The sequence below is a fragment of the Spea bombifrons genome, chromosome 1 (assembly GCF_027358695.1).
Source record: "Spea bombifrons isolate aSpeBom1 chromosome 1, aSpeBom1.2.pri, whole genome shotgun sequence".
In the NCBI taxonomy this organism is placed as follows: domain Eukaryota; kingdom Metazoa; phylum Chordata; class Amphibia; order Anura; family Pelobatidae; genus Spea; species Spea bombifrons.
Window position 1 is genome coordinate 134511224 of NC_071087.1, and position 17819 is coordinate 134529042.

At 40.7% G+C, this 17819-nt stretch overlaps 1 protein-coding gene across 3 annotated transcripts in view; it reads left to right on the forward strand.

Annotated features, from left to right (window-relative positions):
• MCC (MCC regulator of WNT signaling pathway) overlaps nt 1-17819 on the forward strand; it is a 123164-nt gene that overhangs the window by 61416 nt on the left and 43929 nt on the right. The window contains exon 1 of one of the 3 annotated variants that reach the window (XM_053474292.1): nt 89-223. The exons of the other annotated variants lie outside the window; for them this stretch is intronic. Coding sequence (XP_053330267.1) covers nt 212-223 — 12 coding nt within the window. The 5' untranslated portion in view covers nt 89-211. Of the gene's footprint in view, nt 1-88; nt 224-17819 lie in introns of those variants that run through there. 3 annotated transcript variants of the gene reach the window in all.

Consider the following 17819-nt stretch of genomic DNA (forward strand, 5'->3'; position numbering starts at 1 on the left):
GCTGTAGGGTGGCTGGATTCTGAAATCTCAGGGCTTCCTCTGGCTTTATCTGGCTTACAGAGCGGGGAGCTGGCGGAGTACAGCCTCACACTATGACTTCTTACGTTAAATACCAGACGTTCTATAGCTTCTAAGCTGTGACTTAAAACCCTGTAGCTTGTTTGGCACAGTCTGAAGACCACGTCCTGATCCAAGACCACAGCTGACCTACATGAAGCCCAAGGTAACAAAGGGGGATATTTGTGAAGCTGCTCTGTCATCTTTGGAATGTAATTGTAAAGATTGTGGTCCCTGGCAGCCTTTACTCGGACGCCTTGTACTTCTATCACTTCAGCACATTAAATTGTATCTGCTGTTATCTATTGTCTGTCTCTCGATGGATAGAGGTTAAATCTATAATCTGATGTTCTCTTGCTGGTGAACCGCATTGTGCAGTCGTGTGTCTGCTGCAAAGTGATCAGGGGGCTGGCGGGGGCACTCTGTGTGCCTCAGTTGGCTCCTTTACAAAGCTATTTTTACTCCTCTGTCATAAAGCAGGCTGGTTGCGATTCATCTTCCCCTTCTGCCTTCAGATGGAACACCACATTTCACATGAATTGTGTATCTGTTCCGTTCTCACTACCGTCCAGAGCAATTTTACTGTCATCCGTGGAGTCCCGGTCACTTTGTTATATGGCCGGGAAGAATTTGAGCTCGATTGTTGTAATTATTAGTGAAATCTATTAATGTTTTGTCTGCCTCAGCATCGGTGGAGCCTTTAGACAAATAGCACTGTCATACTTATTGTGTTATGATATGGGGCTCTGTTATTAAACGCTTCTCGTGCCGTTTTGGGGCCAACTGGCCCCCGTGCCGTTCGTTGGCTAGGGGCTTGCAATCATTATTGTAGAGTTCATTACATTGAGGTTTCCCCTTATTTTCGTGGATCGAGGACTCTATTAGTCTCCATCCATCATTTCTTCTGCCTGAACTGCAGACGTTATTGATCAGCTTTCAAGTTACTGCACTTGATGCAATTAATTGGAGTATTGTTCTGCAGAAACACCATTCATCATTTCCAGTGTTTCTGGTTGTTTATTTATGCATCCATTCATTTATTTTCCATGGAGAAAAAGCGAACGTGAAATCCCCAATACTCCAAACAGCCAACAATTTTCAGTAGTTTAACCCTTGACGTTTGTATGTAAGCGGAAGCCTCTCATTATGTTTTGTATCTCTGCTGTATTTAAATGGTCTTATGATTAGTAGCCAGTCACACGTTATAAAGTGTCATAAATGTCAGGTTCCTGTACCCATCAAAGGTTGCCACTTTAGTAACATATGCTGGTCTAGTGCGACAAGTCATCTGGGGGGTTTTCAGGCCCCCCAACATGCAGCTGCTCCACGGGCCGGTTACAGGGAAATTGGGGTGTTTCCCTTTAAAATGGATAATACGTGCTTTTTTTTTTAAGGTCGTTACATTGGAGCGCTCATTACACCGTGTGACGATTCTGATTTAACTGGCTATCAATGCTCCACACTGCAATCACCAAGCAATTTATTTTGCAGCAGTCTATGCAATTATATATATTGGTGCAATTTACAGTCCCCGTAAACGTAACTGCCTTGTATATTCCTGGCCGGTTTATTGTCCTGTAAATATAATGGTATTGGATTTACCCGATGTGTGTGTGTATAGAGTATACGGGTTAGAAATGATACTCTCTGAGGCTTATTAAAGCAGTCATCCCTTTGCCGTTCCCATTCTGATCACATACAGCAGCTGACTGTGAAGTCCTTTGATTGACATATTTAGGGAAGTGCTGCTTAAAACATGTTTTGCCGGAAATCCTATTGTAATTTTGGAAATACTTTGCCATCTTGATGTTCGTGAAAGCAGAGCAGCTTTTTGGTTCTCAGCTCGCCGGGGGTTAAGACCTAAATATAGTGTGCTCGGTGTATCCAGGTTATAGAATAGTTAAAATAAAGCCGTGACCCCTTGTTTCCCTTGTTTCTCTTGTTGGCATCAGGCCTGCCATTCTGCGTGTTCTTTAAATGTATAGCGCAAGAATGAGGAATATAGGAATATGTAGCAATCATTTATTTGGCTTGTTGTGCTGGTAGAAGTATTACTACATCTTTGGATATTACATTATCCATGTTATGCTGTTATTTCATGAAAATGCTGCAATATTGAGACTTATCTCACAAAAGGGACACTCCAGCCATCATATGACCTGAAATGGATGTAATAGCTGTGTGGTCCTTTTAAAGTTTTGGGGGATTCCCTGCAAATGGGGGGGGATTCTGCATTTGCCCCTTTCCCCGGACCCCCATCTTCAGCATCTTGGTGACTGGTGTGGATGGGGGGGTCTGTTCAGACAACCATGCTCATGGATGGAAAGTGCTCCCATTGACTTAAAAATGAATATTTTCCTGCCACTGATTGGTTGCTGGAAATAGGTATCATCGCACCACAGAGAAGGAGGGCAGTTGCAGAGCTGCAGCTTCTACCCATGGAAGACTGCATCACTGGGTACTTTCAATGCACTTTAAAAAAGCCTGCTTGTTTAGCGGGGCTGCCAGGGGCAATAAGCTGTCCCTTTAAGATCTGGTGTTGCACCAATTCACATTGCTACATTTTATTAGCAGATGTGCGGATTAATGGTATTATACATGAAATGTATCTAATATCTGAAAACAGGATGGATTTACTTAAAGGTTGTGTGTCTGGGAATTATTTGGGGTCTTTCTCGTATTGTACTCGTAGCTGGTATGTAACTTGCAGGGGCCCGAATGGTTAAATGACGAAATAGAACTGTCAGTCCTGTTAATAATCTAAATGAAGTTAACCTTTATGAAGGTTCATAACTGATTCCACACAATGGCTCATTTAATGAATTTAATCCATGTCTGGATTTTTGTATTCATTATGATCATTTATTTGAAACATGTGAAAAAAAACTGCCTGTTACATGTAAAAACTTACAAAATTAATAGAATAATTTTCAAACCTTGTTTTATTGGAATCTTTCCATGGGAAAAAAAATGCTCTGAACTGTTAAAATTAATATTTTGAGAAAAAAACTCAAACTTTTTATTTGGTCAATAACAATCTGAAAGTTCTCAGCACACGTTCTGATAGAACTATGACTGTTGGGAGCCCCTCCTGGGTCTAATTAAATGAGATTTACACCTTTTCTGCTTTGATATGGATCTGGACGCTGTTAGATGATTGTGCTGATTGCTGAAAGGCTCTTGTTATCTTTAATCTTAATGTAGTGGAGATAACTTAAGGAAAGTGCTGAATGGTGAAGGAGAATCTTTATCTTGAGCTGAAGAGCAGCTATTGCATCACTAATGAGCCGTTCAGAGAAGGAGACAGACGTGACCTGATGGTTCTAACAAAGCGTTTGATTCAATCATCAGACGCCGTCAATGCAGTGAATTGCTTCTATCCGAGGCATCCCTGTGTATATGAAGCAGTGAAGCACCTGAGAACGGATATGATGCTTCGTTCTCCTGTGCTTTAAGATTCATTCAGGTACCCAAATCCAGCCTGGAATGACATATAACCAGGCCCGGACTGGGACAAAAAATAGGCCCGGGCATTTAAGCCAGAGCAGCCCATTTTTATTTAATTATTTATTTATTGTTAAAGCCCACCATTCATGTGCCATCTTTGCATTTACTCACTCATTCACACAAATCATTAACACATTCATTAATGCAGTCTCACAAATCATTCAAGCAATTCATCCACACATGAATTCATTAATTGTCATACGCATTCACACAATTCATCCACACATTTATTCATTCATTCTCATACGCATTTACACTACCCCCTCTCCCCATCTTATCTGCCCCTTCTCACTATGTACCCCCTTCCCCACTTCTCAATATGTACTCCCTGTCACTATCTATCCCCTCTCCCCATTTCTCACTATCTAACCCCCCTCTGCCCCTTCTCACTGCACCCCCCTCCCTGCAGCTCCATCAGCCCCTAAGTCAATCCGGCCCTGTCGCGGCCCGGCCCACCAGGCAAATGCCCGGTGTGCCCGATGGCCAGTTCGGACCTGCATCAGCGTTATTCGGATACGATAACGGGATATAAATCAATAAAGAATAATGTCTGTGTTTCCCCAAGAAGCCGTCTTTCTGCAGGCGCAGGACATTTTTTTTCAAATCAAATCTCTTTTGCAACGAAACAAAAAAAACCTATATATATATATTTTGTAATGTAATAACTTTCACTTCAGTGAGAATGGCAAACAATATGTTTAGTTACATTACAGAAGCGGTTACAATGTATTTATATAAGTGGATGCGCGCATTAACGTTACCGTATTAAGCTTTTGTTGGGTCATATTACATTTCTCTGAAAGCCTGTTTATTAGGAAGCCACTGGGTGTCTTTACTCTAACTATAGCCGTGGTGATATTAAATGCGTGGTCCTTGTTTATAGGCCTCTTAGAAGATGGCCATGCAAGATGCTTAAGTGTAACAACAGCCTTTTTACGGCTCGCCATTATCGTTGGAGCGCGTGTGCTTGCCGTGGTAATGCGTTGACAATATGCCATTGTTTGACCTGGATGGCAGAGAGGTGAGCTTGATGACGCAGGACCGTCTGTCTCTGAATGCAGGATTCTACTGAAAACAAAAAGTATGATGTCTAAAGAGATGCAAATTTTAAAACCTAAAATGGCTAAATCTCCACGTTAACCAGATAACAGCCAAGAAAGAAACACTTAAGCTCGCTCTGCCCCCCACAAAGTGACTGCATCTTGAAACTCGCAGGATGGATCCGGAGTGTTTTTCCTATTTATCTTCTGTTTTCAGACATGTTTTATATAGATTCTCATCTCTGGCAGCCAGTGGACGTCTGCCCGATGCGTGCAGACAACCTGCACTGCTGCCGACACTTCCACCAGGGCTGTTATGACGGAGCAACTGCATGAAGTGAGCTTCCGGTGCTCAGTCATAGAAGCCCAGGCGGAGGTTTCGAGTAGCAGCAGAGGTTGTCTACGTGCATCGCGCAGACATCCACCAGCTGCCCCAACTTGACATATAGGAGCTGCATATAGGAGAGTATAAGGCATATCAGGGAGGCAGAGTGGCATATAGGGGGGTTTAAGGCATATCTGGGAGGCAGATGTGCAAAACTGGGGGCAGGCTGCCAAATAAAAGGAAATAAAAACAAAAAATGCATTGTTCTCAATCATAGTTTTTATTAAAAATGAAAAAATAGTTTACATGTGAATTAATATTTACTAATAAAACTTTTTTCCTATAGGGTAGTCTTATATTCAGGCTTTTTCTTTTTTTCTAGATTAATATTCAAATTTTGGGGGATCGTCTTATAATCAGGGTCTTCTTATAATGGCTCCGAAAGCTTTTTCTTTTTTTCTAGATTAATATACAAATTTTGGGGATCGTCTTATAATCGGGGGATTCTTATAATGGAGCAAATACGGTATATTTTTCCAGTCCCTTGCAAGAACATTGGCCGAATACATGTCCTGCTCCGAAGTGCGCAAGTGCAGCTCCAGCGATGGTTAACATGAGATTTCCAGGGGGTCGAACAAGACCCCCCCAAAACTGTCTTAATTATAGATTGAAGGGGTGTTACGTTATTGAAATACATACTGTAATAGGAACGAGTAGTTTAATATTAATTATTTGTTGTTAGCAGTAGACTGTCCCTTTAATAGTTAGGCTTTAGTGTGGAAGGGGTTTTTTGTTTTGCTTTGACTGCGCTATCGGTTTGTACTATTATCATTGAATTGCTCTCAGGACAATAATTCAGTATTTTAGCTCAATTATAGGGTGGGACACAACTAGTGTGCGTGTGAAAATCCCTTAATAGAGAGCGCATTAATGCAATCGAAAAGAAAATACTCCTGTTACCAAACGTGTATAGCAAACCTGAATGACACGGTTTGTTTCCCATGTTAGAGCGAATCATTGAGCATACCAAGCCCTTTTAAATAACAACAGAATTAGGAGACGTAATGATTTTATAAGGTGGGAACAGGAAATGGGCAAACCCCGTTTAATTTGACATTTGGAAGTTCAGTAGGTGTGTGACAAAGCTTGTTTTGTGTTTTTAATAATTATGTAGTTTTGTTCCCCATTAACTTAAAAAAAATAACAATACCGTGTGACTCTTGTTTTACTTCTCAGCTGTATGACATCGACTTTTGGAAATTGTTTTGAAGGAGCATATCATAATCTTAAAGTGTCTAATGACCAAATGTTATACTGTAGGTAGATTGTAGAATGGATTTTACACCATCTTCGTGGAAAATGGACATCGTATCTGCATTGGGGTCTGTTTACTGAACCACAGATGGGCATTCCTGTCATGGCGGGCCACTAGTAGAGCTGACGCTCCCTCTGGAGAGACAGATACTTGTGCATAATGACAGAATGGGAGCACTACATGGACAAAAGTATTGGGACACCTGACCATTACACCAATAGGGATTTTTAGGACATTGCATTCTAAATACATAGACATTAGTAGTCCTGGGAAGGATTTTTCATAAGATTCTGTGGGGATTTTTGCCCATTCATCCAGTAGAGCATTTGTGAGGTCAGGCACTGATGTTGGACAAGAAGGCCTGGCTCGCAATCTCCGTTCCAGTTTACAGTGTTGGATGGGGTTGAGGTCAGGGCTCTGTGTGGACAGTTAAATTCTTCCACACTAAACTCATCCAACCATGTCTGTATGGACCTTGCTTTGTGCACTGGGGCGCAGTCATGCTGGAATAGAAAAGGCCTCCCCCAAACTGTTCCCACAAAGTTGGAAGCATAGCATCGTCCAAAATGTTTTGGTATGCTGAAGGGGAGGGACATACTTTTGTCCATATAGTGTATGTAAGACCTAGTAACCGCTGGTGGAACGCGACAGAACCCTTCAGCTCCTAGGACACCACTGAGATGATCGGCCCATATTTCTTTATCTAAATGAAAGGGCTCTAACAAACCATCACAGAAATTTGGGGATTTCTTTTTCCATTTGAGATGACGTTACTGTCTCATTGGGTCTTTTTGCCTTCTTCTGGATCAACTAATATTGGTTTGTGAAATAGTTGACCTTGATGGACTTTTTTTTTTTTTTACCTAATTAACTATGTAACTTGTCATTTTAGATGTACTGAAATGGATTACTGGTTACAAGAGTTAGATACGCATGCGAAAAACATGCACTTCTAATTAGCTAATCTGTTCTTTTCCATGAGCTCTGCCCAGTTAGATAAGCCTGTAACAATTAAATAGATCAGCTTGTATTCATATTTCATGAGCTAATCGTGTCACGTAGTGTCTTATTAGGATCAGACAGGAAATTCGGCTGTAAATAATACGTCCTTCACATGCTGCACTGTGCTAAAGCGCTATCGCACCTCAATTGGTTTGTTCCCGTGATAGGGTTCTTCAGCCTGATAATTACACAGGGGAATAATCGGCATCACTTGGTCTGTTTTCTCAAGTGTATTCCTATTTTTTCCCTTTTTTATGATTAGTGCTCCCCAAAGCCAGACTCGCTTGTCTATCACAGATTCAGTCCTTTGATAATTCTGTGCATTAACCAACAAAGTAAATAACTTCATTATTGATAAGTAATGCATTATGCGAGTTTCTTACGGTGATGGCTGTCACTCAGGCCTACTACCCTAAGTGGTTCTCCTCCTTATCTGCTGTGGCTCTTCTCTGTGTAGAGCGCTGCAATATGATGTCATATCCCAGCACTCTGCCTTATGTCACACAAAAAATATACCATGGAGGTCGCATACACCTCTACGGGATAAATGGGTTGGTTTCAAGAGCCTATTAAAAACTGGGGTGAACGAGGCAGTTCAGTCATCCAGTAGGGCTGGACCTCCTAGCTGAGACTCAACCTACTTGGCTTATGGCAAAATGCGCCACTGTCTGTAGTTGCAGTGTAAAAGTAAAATCTCATATATAATTATATACATGTATACACATGTACTAAATGACACAACATGTATGTAAAGTTTTGCTGCCTATGCATACATATTATACATTAACGTGTATTTTGTATTATGGGTCAGTTGGAGGGGATGTTCAAAATTTCTTTTTAAAGATAAGAACGAGCATAAGGGGTGGCACGGACTGTATAACGACTAGTGAAAGCCACGAGCGATGTGACGCAGAAAGTATTTAGAGAAATAGTTTCATTTTTCCATTTCTGTATCCAGTCGCGCATGATAATGCCAGTATTTGCAAACTATCCAGGATTTTACACAAATTTTAGGGACTTTTGGTTGATGGACACAATGTCTGGAGGTGACTCCTTAACACTCTGCATCCCAATTATTATTTTTTTCTCAATGGCTGTTGAGATCCCTGCTTGTACACAGGTGGCTTGAATTCTTAATGAGCTTTCGACAAGACACTATAGGACTGTTTTTAGAAGGATTTTGTTGGCTCTATAAATGAGTCACTTCAAGAAATGTAGTGATGAGGTTTAAAAAGCTTAATATTTCAAGAGTTTATTTATACGACGTGCTTAAGTACGATAATGTCTTGCGAAGAAGATCGGTAAGGAAACAGATTCAGGATTTTCATATGACTGCATCAGTGGCTATATATATATATATATATATATATATATATATAATTTTATTTAATGGCCCTTTTCTTTTTCTAAATTGTACCTGATTTCCCGGACTTTGATTTGCGTAGTGTGTGTGTGGGGTCCTTTCTATATCCAAAAATAGCTCCTTAAAGAGTCCATTTAGAAAGTGTCTGTTTTTCTCGGATGTAGTCTGGGGAAGTTGGACGTTTATAAGGCACGTCTGTGCTGTCATTTTTTTTCTCACCTATTTTTATAGTCAATGACCATTATTTGAAATTATTAAGTAATTACGCTGTACTCTGCATTGCAAATAGGTGAGGTGAGTACGAAAATATTTCCAAAATAGACAAAAATAACACAAAATATATTTAAAGAAGAAAAATCTGAATCAAATCAATATTTGGTACAACTCTGGTACCTGAGAACTTTCTGATTAAGCTGACCCTGAGACTTTTGAAATATTAATGTTTCCTGAAGAAAACAAAAAAGAAGCATTCCCGCTTACATCTACAAATCAAATATTAATTCAAATTCAAAATCCATAGCTATGTCCCAGAATCAAGTCAAAGATAAGGGCCCCTATTGCGCTATAATGGTGCTTATGGAGGGGGTCCTAATAATGAGAGCTAGTAGGCGTTACATAGTAAACCCAAATATAACCCCGATCAGTCCAAGCCATCTAGACTCGGTCGTATCACCGCGTGGTTTCTTCCGGGAGAGGAAAGGCCTTGAAATATTAACACTTTAAAAGCCTGCCGTGACCCTGAGACTCGGGGTGAAATCCGCGTTATTATGTATTCTTACAGAAGGAAGGGAGTGTTAACGCACTATTTTTTGAAAGTCCCAGATTAGCCCCCCCCCGTAAGGCGCGTTCAGGAGCTGTCTGCACTGCCCTCGGTGTTATGGCTCCTGTTTTGTACAATGAACTTCTTGTTCTGTTTTCATCACAGAATTTATTGCCCTAAATACAGGGATTAATATTAATCCAAGGCCCATGGGGCAGGCGGGGGATTATAGAGCGTTTGGATAGGGCGAGCGAAGGCTATGTTTATTTTATTAGCCTTATTTAAATACCATTTTAAGGAACTGATTAATGGATTATGTTCTGCCCCCTGCGCTGCCTTTTATAAATCATATGATCGCTGACATTATCACGGTGTTCCTTACAAATGTGTGCTGGGATTCTGCATTACACCCTGTGATATGCTTACCACCAATCGGCAAGTGCCGCAGAGGGGGTCTAATGAGACCACCCTCTGCGCGTGCCTGGAACACACTCCCATTGATTAACAGCCAATCAGTGGCGAGTGATGAAAAGCGAAGCTTTAACTGCAGCTTCTCCCTAAGGTATGTGCTTGTTATTTTTGTTTAGTTTTGTTTTTTTACAATGTTATATGACACATTTGTATCTCCGACAAACCTGTTTGCTGATGTCGCGCAGCGCACACAGTATGGTGCTTATTACATTTATTCCTTAGTGTTTCTATAACCTTAGATTTACAAAGAAAAATCTCACTACAAAATAATATGGTCTCGTACGAGCCGACGCCAGGTGTTTGTGGAATTCACACGTAATTACCGGCTCGTTCTGTTTGCCCCTAGTTCACAGAGATGCGGTGTTGTCGCAGAGTTTAGTACGCGGCTTTTCGAGTCTCCGTGGCCTTGGGCTCGGCGGGAACCTGTCAGGGCCGGCGTTAGCCGCTTGCACCATGCCATTTCTTTCTTTCTTTGCGTAAATCCATTATTTGCGGTCTGTGGCAACAATGACAAATCATTATACCATTATTATTACCTATGGGAGTTTATACGGTTCCTGACCCCAGACTCATCGCCCAAAGTAATAACACCAAATAAAAGCCCGTTTGTGGGTAATTCTTTTAACACTATGAAGAGCGTGTGTATGTATATATGTGTGTGTGTATATATATATATATATATATATATGTATACCATAAGTACTTCTCTCTCACAGATTTCTGTATTTTAAGTAAAAAGAACGTAAAATAGTGGAGCATTCCTTTAAGGTCTGTATTTTTCTACGAGAAAAAAAGAATCCAAGGTGTGTTTGCTCGGTGAGGTCTCATCAAATATTGGTCTGCAGTCGGGAACAAATAAAAATGAGGTTTTATCTGCCAGTGGACACTCTAATTATTGCTAATCCCAGCAGAGCTGCTAGTTTATTTTGTGGGGTTTTTTTTTTGTCTTGGGTACACCTTATACAAGTTACAAAAGTTCTAAAAATATAATAACATTTTTTTTTTTTTTTTTAATATTGAAAATTAAATGGTAGTTCTTTCACTATATACCACGTGTTGGCGTAGGACATAAGGATTACTATTATTTGCTTGTAGGAGCAAATGGTCATGAATTAATCATCCCTATATCCTACCCTGTGGCACTGAAACGGTTAATGAGCCCTGGTGCTTACACTACATTCATTCATGTTTTGGGGGGTTCAGAGAGAGGCTGGATTTAGAACTATTACTCCATTTTTTCATCCCAATGATCAGCGAACCGTGTAAGAGATTATCGCAGCCTTGAAATGTAGAATATTAGAAGTCTGGAGCAGAAAAGCCGGGCAAACGTTACTGCGCAGGGACATCATCTACGATGAGAGAGAACGGCCGCTGCTGCCGGTGAGTGATATTCTTACATGAGTCTCTAGCCACTGAATTTATTAATGGGGAGAGGCTTTACGATCACAATTTCACATAATCCATGTTGTGATTAAAAGATTTATTGAGACTTCAAGCCGGCAGGGAAGTGATCTGCCTGCTCTTTTAGGTTTCTGAAGTGTCCATGATTCAGACGCTAATCAAATCAGACATTTGTTTGGATCATTGAAATATGGAACCCATATCGAATAACTCTGTCTTTTTTGCAAGTTGTAAATGGACAGTTTACTCTCCCCGACACCCCTGTAAAAATACTTTAATATTACAAAAAACAACGTACCTCACATAGAGTGTGCAGCTCTGTAGCTGCAGCTGCCTTCCTCCATTGTCCAACTATTCTTGAAGATAATTGGCTGCTGTCCATGCGTGCACACAGGGATCGAAATGGCTGGGGGGGGTACCATGGAAATTTAAAGGGGCAACGCTGCTATCGTATACATTTTTTAATTTTTTTAGCATTTTTTAGCTTTTTTTTTTTATTTTTTTTAGAATTCAGAAGCCGATATTCCTCTTATCTTCTCATCTCAGGATTTGGTTGCAATCATATTTTCAGTTTTGCTACATGTTGATATTTAAATCATTGCTTTGTTGAGTTTTATATCTTTATTTTCGCTATGTTGCTTATGGCATATTTAATAAAAGGCAGGCTAGAAATTGCCCATGTACATTGTACTGCGTGAAGTTCATACACCTGAAAGCCCGCTGGCCCTGGGACCCGTTGGCCATTAAACTTTTTATCTCTGTTAATCGCAAGCTTTTTTTTTTCTTTCTTGTTTATTACCTTGGATCCAAAACCAAATATTAACAAGAACAAATAAGAAATAAATGTTTAAAGGTGCTATCCCGCCTAGCCGAACACTATTATCACTCTGTAGTATGCCAAATAAATGCAAATAAATGTTACACGATCTGCCATTTTATTGCCTCTGAAGGGTTAATCCCATAAAAAGTTCGGAAAAGTTTTTGTTTCTATGGCAACAGCCTATCAGTGCCTCATTTCGTGTGACATGACAATTTATGTTTTTTACTTAAATTATGATTGAGATTTGAGACGAAATCTTAAGAGGATTCTTTCTAGGAATGATATGGCAGTACGAGGAATTTATTGTTCTTATTTATAATAATAATAAAAAAAAGTTTACATGCAACCCAATAAGTAGGACAGCACCTTTAACCCACAATATAATGTTTTTTTTGTTCCTGGGCCCAGGTGCATCAGCTGGATTCTGTATTGTTTCCCGTTCCGGCGGTTGTGCCGCCGTCTCGATGTCGGCGCTGGTAACATTGGCGTGATTGCTGCTTGTAATCAGTGCCCCGTAGGCATGAGCCGATCCGATGAGCGGAGACGTAGTATGTGTGTATTGACTTGCAGCCCAGATGTTCATTGAAAGCAAAGTAGCGGTTTAATCAGTACAGTGCGGCAAATAATTGGTTTGTGGCACAGTGTGCGGTGCGGCTTGGAACGACACCATGACTGCGTATAAAATGATGAGGTGCTTGCCATTTTGTGACTGATTAGTTCCCCGTATCTCCCAGTAGGCTATAACCAAAGACCATGTTTAGATTTAACTCTCAACGTCTCTAAACACTGCTTTTTGATTACTTGGCACTAAAATATAAGGAGAGCAGATGTACCCTGAGACCCTTATTACAATGATTCAAGTAGTTTACTGTATACGTTGTCCACCTATGTCCAATTTGGAAGAAGAGATCCTGAGATCTGTGGAAGTGATTCTAAAATGCTTGTATTTCAAACCTTGTATTTTATTTAGTTGCTTTCTGGACCCTTACAGGATCATATATCTTTATAGTATAGAATAGGTAGTGATACATGTCAAATCTTTATAGTATTATTCTTTTAAAGGGAATGTCGTAAAAAGTAAGTTATTAAGGCAAACAAGAAACATTATTACCTTTTTACTACACAAGGAGCCTGGAGAGCTTGCTGGGTGCAGAGACGCTCAAGTGCAGTCCTGTATCCTGACTCCGTAGCCAAGAAGGCAACCTTGTTAAAGGACCGTTCCTACTTTAATTCAGTGATTAAAGGGACCCCTAACCGAGTTTACACTGGGAGAATTGCACACAATCTATACGTTGCTGTATCTGAACTGTGAACAAATAAGTAGACAGAACATTATCAAAAGACAGACATTAATTGGTCATTTCTCACAGTGTGCAAAGTATTATTCCTCATTACACTCGTTACAATTCTCTCTATAGATTGCTGTGTTTTGCCTGCACTGGTTAGGTAACAGGGTCCCTTTAAGAAAGCACAGATATGTGACTGTATAAATACAGCGTTGGAAACCATCTTCACGTTTCTGCAGGACTAATTAGGTTTGTGCCTCCCCCTGTCTGCCACTCGGCAGCAGATAACCCCAAAGCCATACACTGCTGGCGCCGAAAGAAAAAGACTCTCTTAGTTGTGTGCCCCACCGGCAGCTCAGATACTTGGCTACTTCTGGCATGTTCCAGATGGTGCTGGACTGCGATGCTCCCGGTACGTGTTCTAGCTCAAGGGTTCATTCATCCAGCCAAGACATTTAAAGCACACGTGACGCTCTTTCTAAAATGTCATCTACACTTTTGCCCGTGTTCTTTGTTGGTGGAGACGTTGGGTTTTTGAAACCAAGATATTAGATGAATGTAATAGGATACAAAATGAATGGGATCCTGGGAAATATCTGTTGAGCCCCTTGCATTCTTATCCATTCACTGTAGTGGGCTACATTCTGGCTTTTCCCTGAATTTGAAGGTGGAACTTTGGTAATAATAACATCAGAGGGTCTCACGGCATCTGGAATAATATAGATCCCTCATACGAAGGTGAGAAGCGGTACTGGTAAACTGTTGTAATTTCTAATCTGAATGCTAATCTTGGGCGAATGATTCCACTAGTTGTATAGAAAGGTAGTAAAAGGGAAAGGAGCAGACATGGGTTATGACACCAAATGGCAGTTAAAGGCTTATCCAGCAAATGTCAAATCTATTAAACCTAGAGGGAGCAAAGGAGCAACACAAAGTAACAAATCCTATAAAACTGGTGCTTCTCGAAGGGAAGAGGTATAACGGATGTATACACCATAACTGCAAATGTGATAAACTGAACCCAAACAACCTTCCTAATAACAAAAGTACACCAATTCATATCGGTTGTCAACCAGTATGCCTGCTAACCTACTCAAAGGGCTAAAACCCAAATTATAATGCCATAACGGGGTACAGACATAAAAATAAGAGCACATACTGAATGGATATGCCATTGTATGACACAACCTGCTCCCATCCAGCAGGAACCTCCAACGGTTAAAAGGCTACAAGTTACCCAGACATAGTAACACATACCGGTAGTTCAATTACCTTAAAATGCATCTGTGCCTCCAAAATGTGCAGCCTAGAAGATATTTTTTAATACTATGAATAAAACTGTTTTAGAAAACATAACAGTTCTGCTATATCTATAAAAGCAAACTCAAGCCTTACCAATACAGGAACACGTACATTACCTACAACAGCTTAGCAAGCATGGGGGAATGATTTTACGTGCGCACAAAATCTCTTGAGCGTGTTTTGAGCTGGAGGCAACAGGAAGAAAAATATTTAGAAGTAAAATTATGATTACTTATAGGAGCATTCGTGTTTATATTTTTTACTTCTATTTTCATCTGCTAAAGTAACTAAAAAATTAGCCCTCATCCTTCCCTATAGCAAACGTGCTTGGTGCAGAGTTTATATACTGATGTAAATGTAGTTGTAGTTGAATCTCATCCAGAGTGAACACTTTTAGCTTTTCTTTTCTCAACAGAATTGATGCTGGCCGTGAAGAAGACATTGTTTAGTACCGTATTCAATACATACATGCCCTTATTACATGCCCCCATAGTCTGATGGTTAGCGCCAATATGTTGCTTTCATTGCGGCCACTTTGATTGTGGATCAGCGCACTGCTATATTTAGACAGGTCTCCTTTCTGCATGATTTATCTCATCACATATCAGCAAAGCAGGTGCCTCTGTTTAAGGAGACAAGAACTTGTGACTTGTTTCAGGGGAAGGATTGGACAAAGTTTCAGCTCAGCAGCTTGGGAACTTCGTATGTCTGTATATGTATGATGCTGTTTTACCCATAGCTGTGTGTTTCACCTTCTCCACGAGCGTTCAAAATGCATTCTCATAGTTCAGGACCAATCCCTACCTTTGCTAAGCTAACCACCTGGCCACCAGGGATTTGGGGGATGGGGGCAGCCAGGTCTGCACAACAGAGCATGGAAGACTTCAATAACAGTCGTCTAAGCACAGAATTTGACAGTCTTTGGAAGGGTAGTGTTTCCCTTAAAACAGCTCTGCAAAGAATGATGGGAACTGGAGTCTTTCAACGAGCTGCCATTGTAACCCAGAGCTAGTTTAACTCACTTTTATGTTTCATCCCCATCCACCTAAATAACCTTAGCATGTGATGGAAGTAGGTAGTTTTCGGAATATCACTGTTCAAACCAAACCTTCAGCTTCAGTTACCCCTCCTTTGTAATGTATGAAGGCACGAGAACTTCAGTAAGATAAAGTAAATACTACTTGACACGTTGCCAGACCTATTAGCCTCTGTGCCGACTTGTTGAGATCCTGTTTCCCTATTAGTGCTGTCGCCATCACATTTATCATGGCTTGTTAATATTTACGTTACAACTTTATTGTCAGTAAACATAATGGTGGTGTTTATGCCCATTTTTGTAAATGTAAACTGCCAGGAACCACGGGACTTGAACCGTGACCTTGAGCATGGCAGACCGTGCACCTACTGTGATTCCTGTCACTCCTGTGTCCCTGTCCAGTTATCCCTGGTTCTTGACACACTTGAGGCCCGTCAGGCAATTAATGGCCTTTATGACCACGGTTGCTCCCAGGCTCCCTTGCATTGTACTTCCTGACCCCGTTGTTATGAGAGTCCATTGCTTGAGCTGTGTATTCCTGGTTTTGACCCCCTGACCTTGGACTCTGACTACATTCCTGCTTTTGACCTTAGCACGTTTGTGATCATTAGGATTTCGACCTTTGGCTTGGACTGTGATTGTTCTTTGGATTATCCTTCGCTACTGTGCTGCTGTTCCTTACCGTCTATGACCTTGGCTCGCCTGACCCAGTTTCCCCAGACTTACTTGGCTGCTGTTGGCCAGACGTTTCCTCGGTCCTATCCTCTGCCAGTTCCCTGCTCCATGCCTGTAGATATTGACTAGGTAGAAGCCTAAAGATGCCACAGGCAGCCATCTGCATCCAGGTGCACCTACACCTGCCTGCCCCACATAGAGCCCTGATCCTGAACATGTCCCTACACAGAGTACCTGCAGCCATGACAATAAACAGTAAGATAGGTCTGTCCTCACAGCAAGTAAAAATCTAGTACAAAATACAGTGTGTACTATGTTCACATGGAAACATTTATTATGTTCTGTATGGAAAAAAAACTCTCAAAATGAAGATAAACTCGAAAGAATGATGAAAAAGGGCATTGCAATAAGGCAAAATAGAGCCAACCGTAGGGTGAAACCTATGTGGACTTCACTGTTAGAATGGGTGACAGAGCTTTGATGTTACGTGCAACATTATTAGAACGGATGGCAGAGCCATGCTATAAGGTACAGCCTTATCGGGATGGTCAAAATCTACATTGTAAGACAAAACCTATTAGCGTAGGGAATACAGCCATCATATAAGATAAAATTTATAGGAGTTGTCTCCTCATTTTACATACAAAAAATATCTAATGTAGCCTTTCTGTAACATACACCCTATTAGAATATATGTAATATATATATTATATATATTAATATGAAACTATAAGATTAGCGGGAACGGTATAAGCTCACTCTGCACGAGGTTCTTTGACTTTATGGGCAGATGATACGTAAAGTCCTGGAGCAATAGATCAGTTCTGAATTGACCCACATTGTGGCTGAGCAATTAACAAGAATAAAAGACTTGTTCTCCGAGTAGATAAAGGGACAAAGAGAAAATGATGTTATTGTGCCTTTCTTATAAGGATTAATAATCCTGTGGCAGTGGCCTGAGATTTATGTCAAACACACATTACATGGATTTAAGACCTTGTCAGATTGTGCTGAGTGATCCAAAGCACTGAATGCCCGTAAAGCTTTCTGCTCGTACAAGCAACGTGATTGAAGGTTATGTGAAGAACCTCGCAATAAGTCATGTCCTATATCTTTTACTTAACAGAGGCGCATGAAAGCTGACTGTGGTCTTAATATTATCCTCGTTGTAGACTTTTATACAAAAGGAAAGGATCGTATGAAGTAAACACCAGCAGAATCCACCACACTCTAATGTAACAAGTATCTCAGACCTTATTCTCAGGTGCTGTGCTGGGGGATAATGGCAGGGGTATCTCTGGTCTGTTTGCCTTCTGGACAGACTGTGGTATTGTGGAACGGGAAGGAGCAAAGCACCTCTATAGAGGTGGCCAGAAGGAACAGATGCCCCAAATCTTCCTTTTCTCCTTGGTAATACTAGTGTACACATGGTTGATTATTCATTTTATGCATCTGCTAG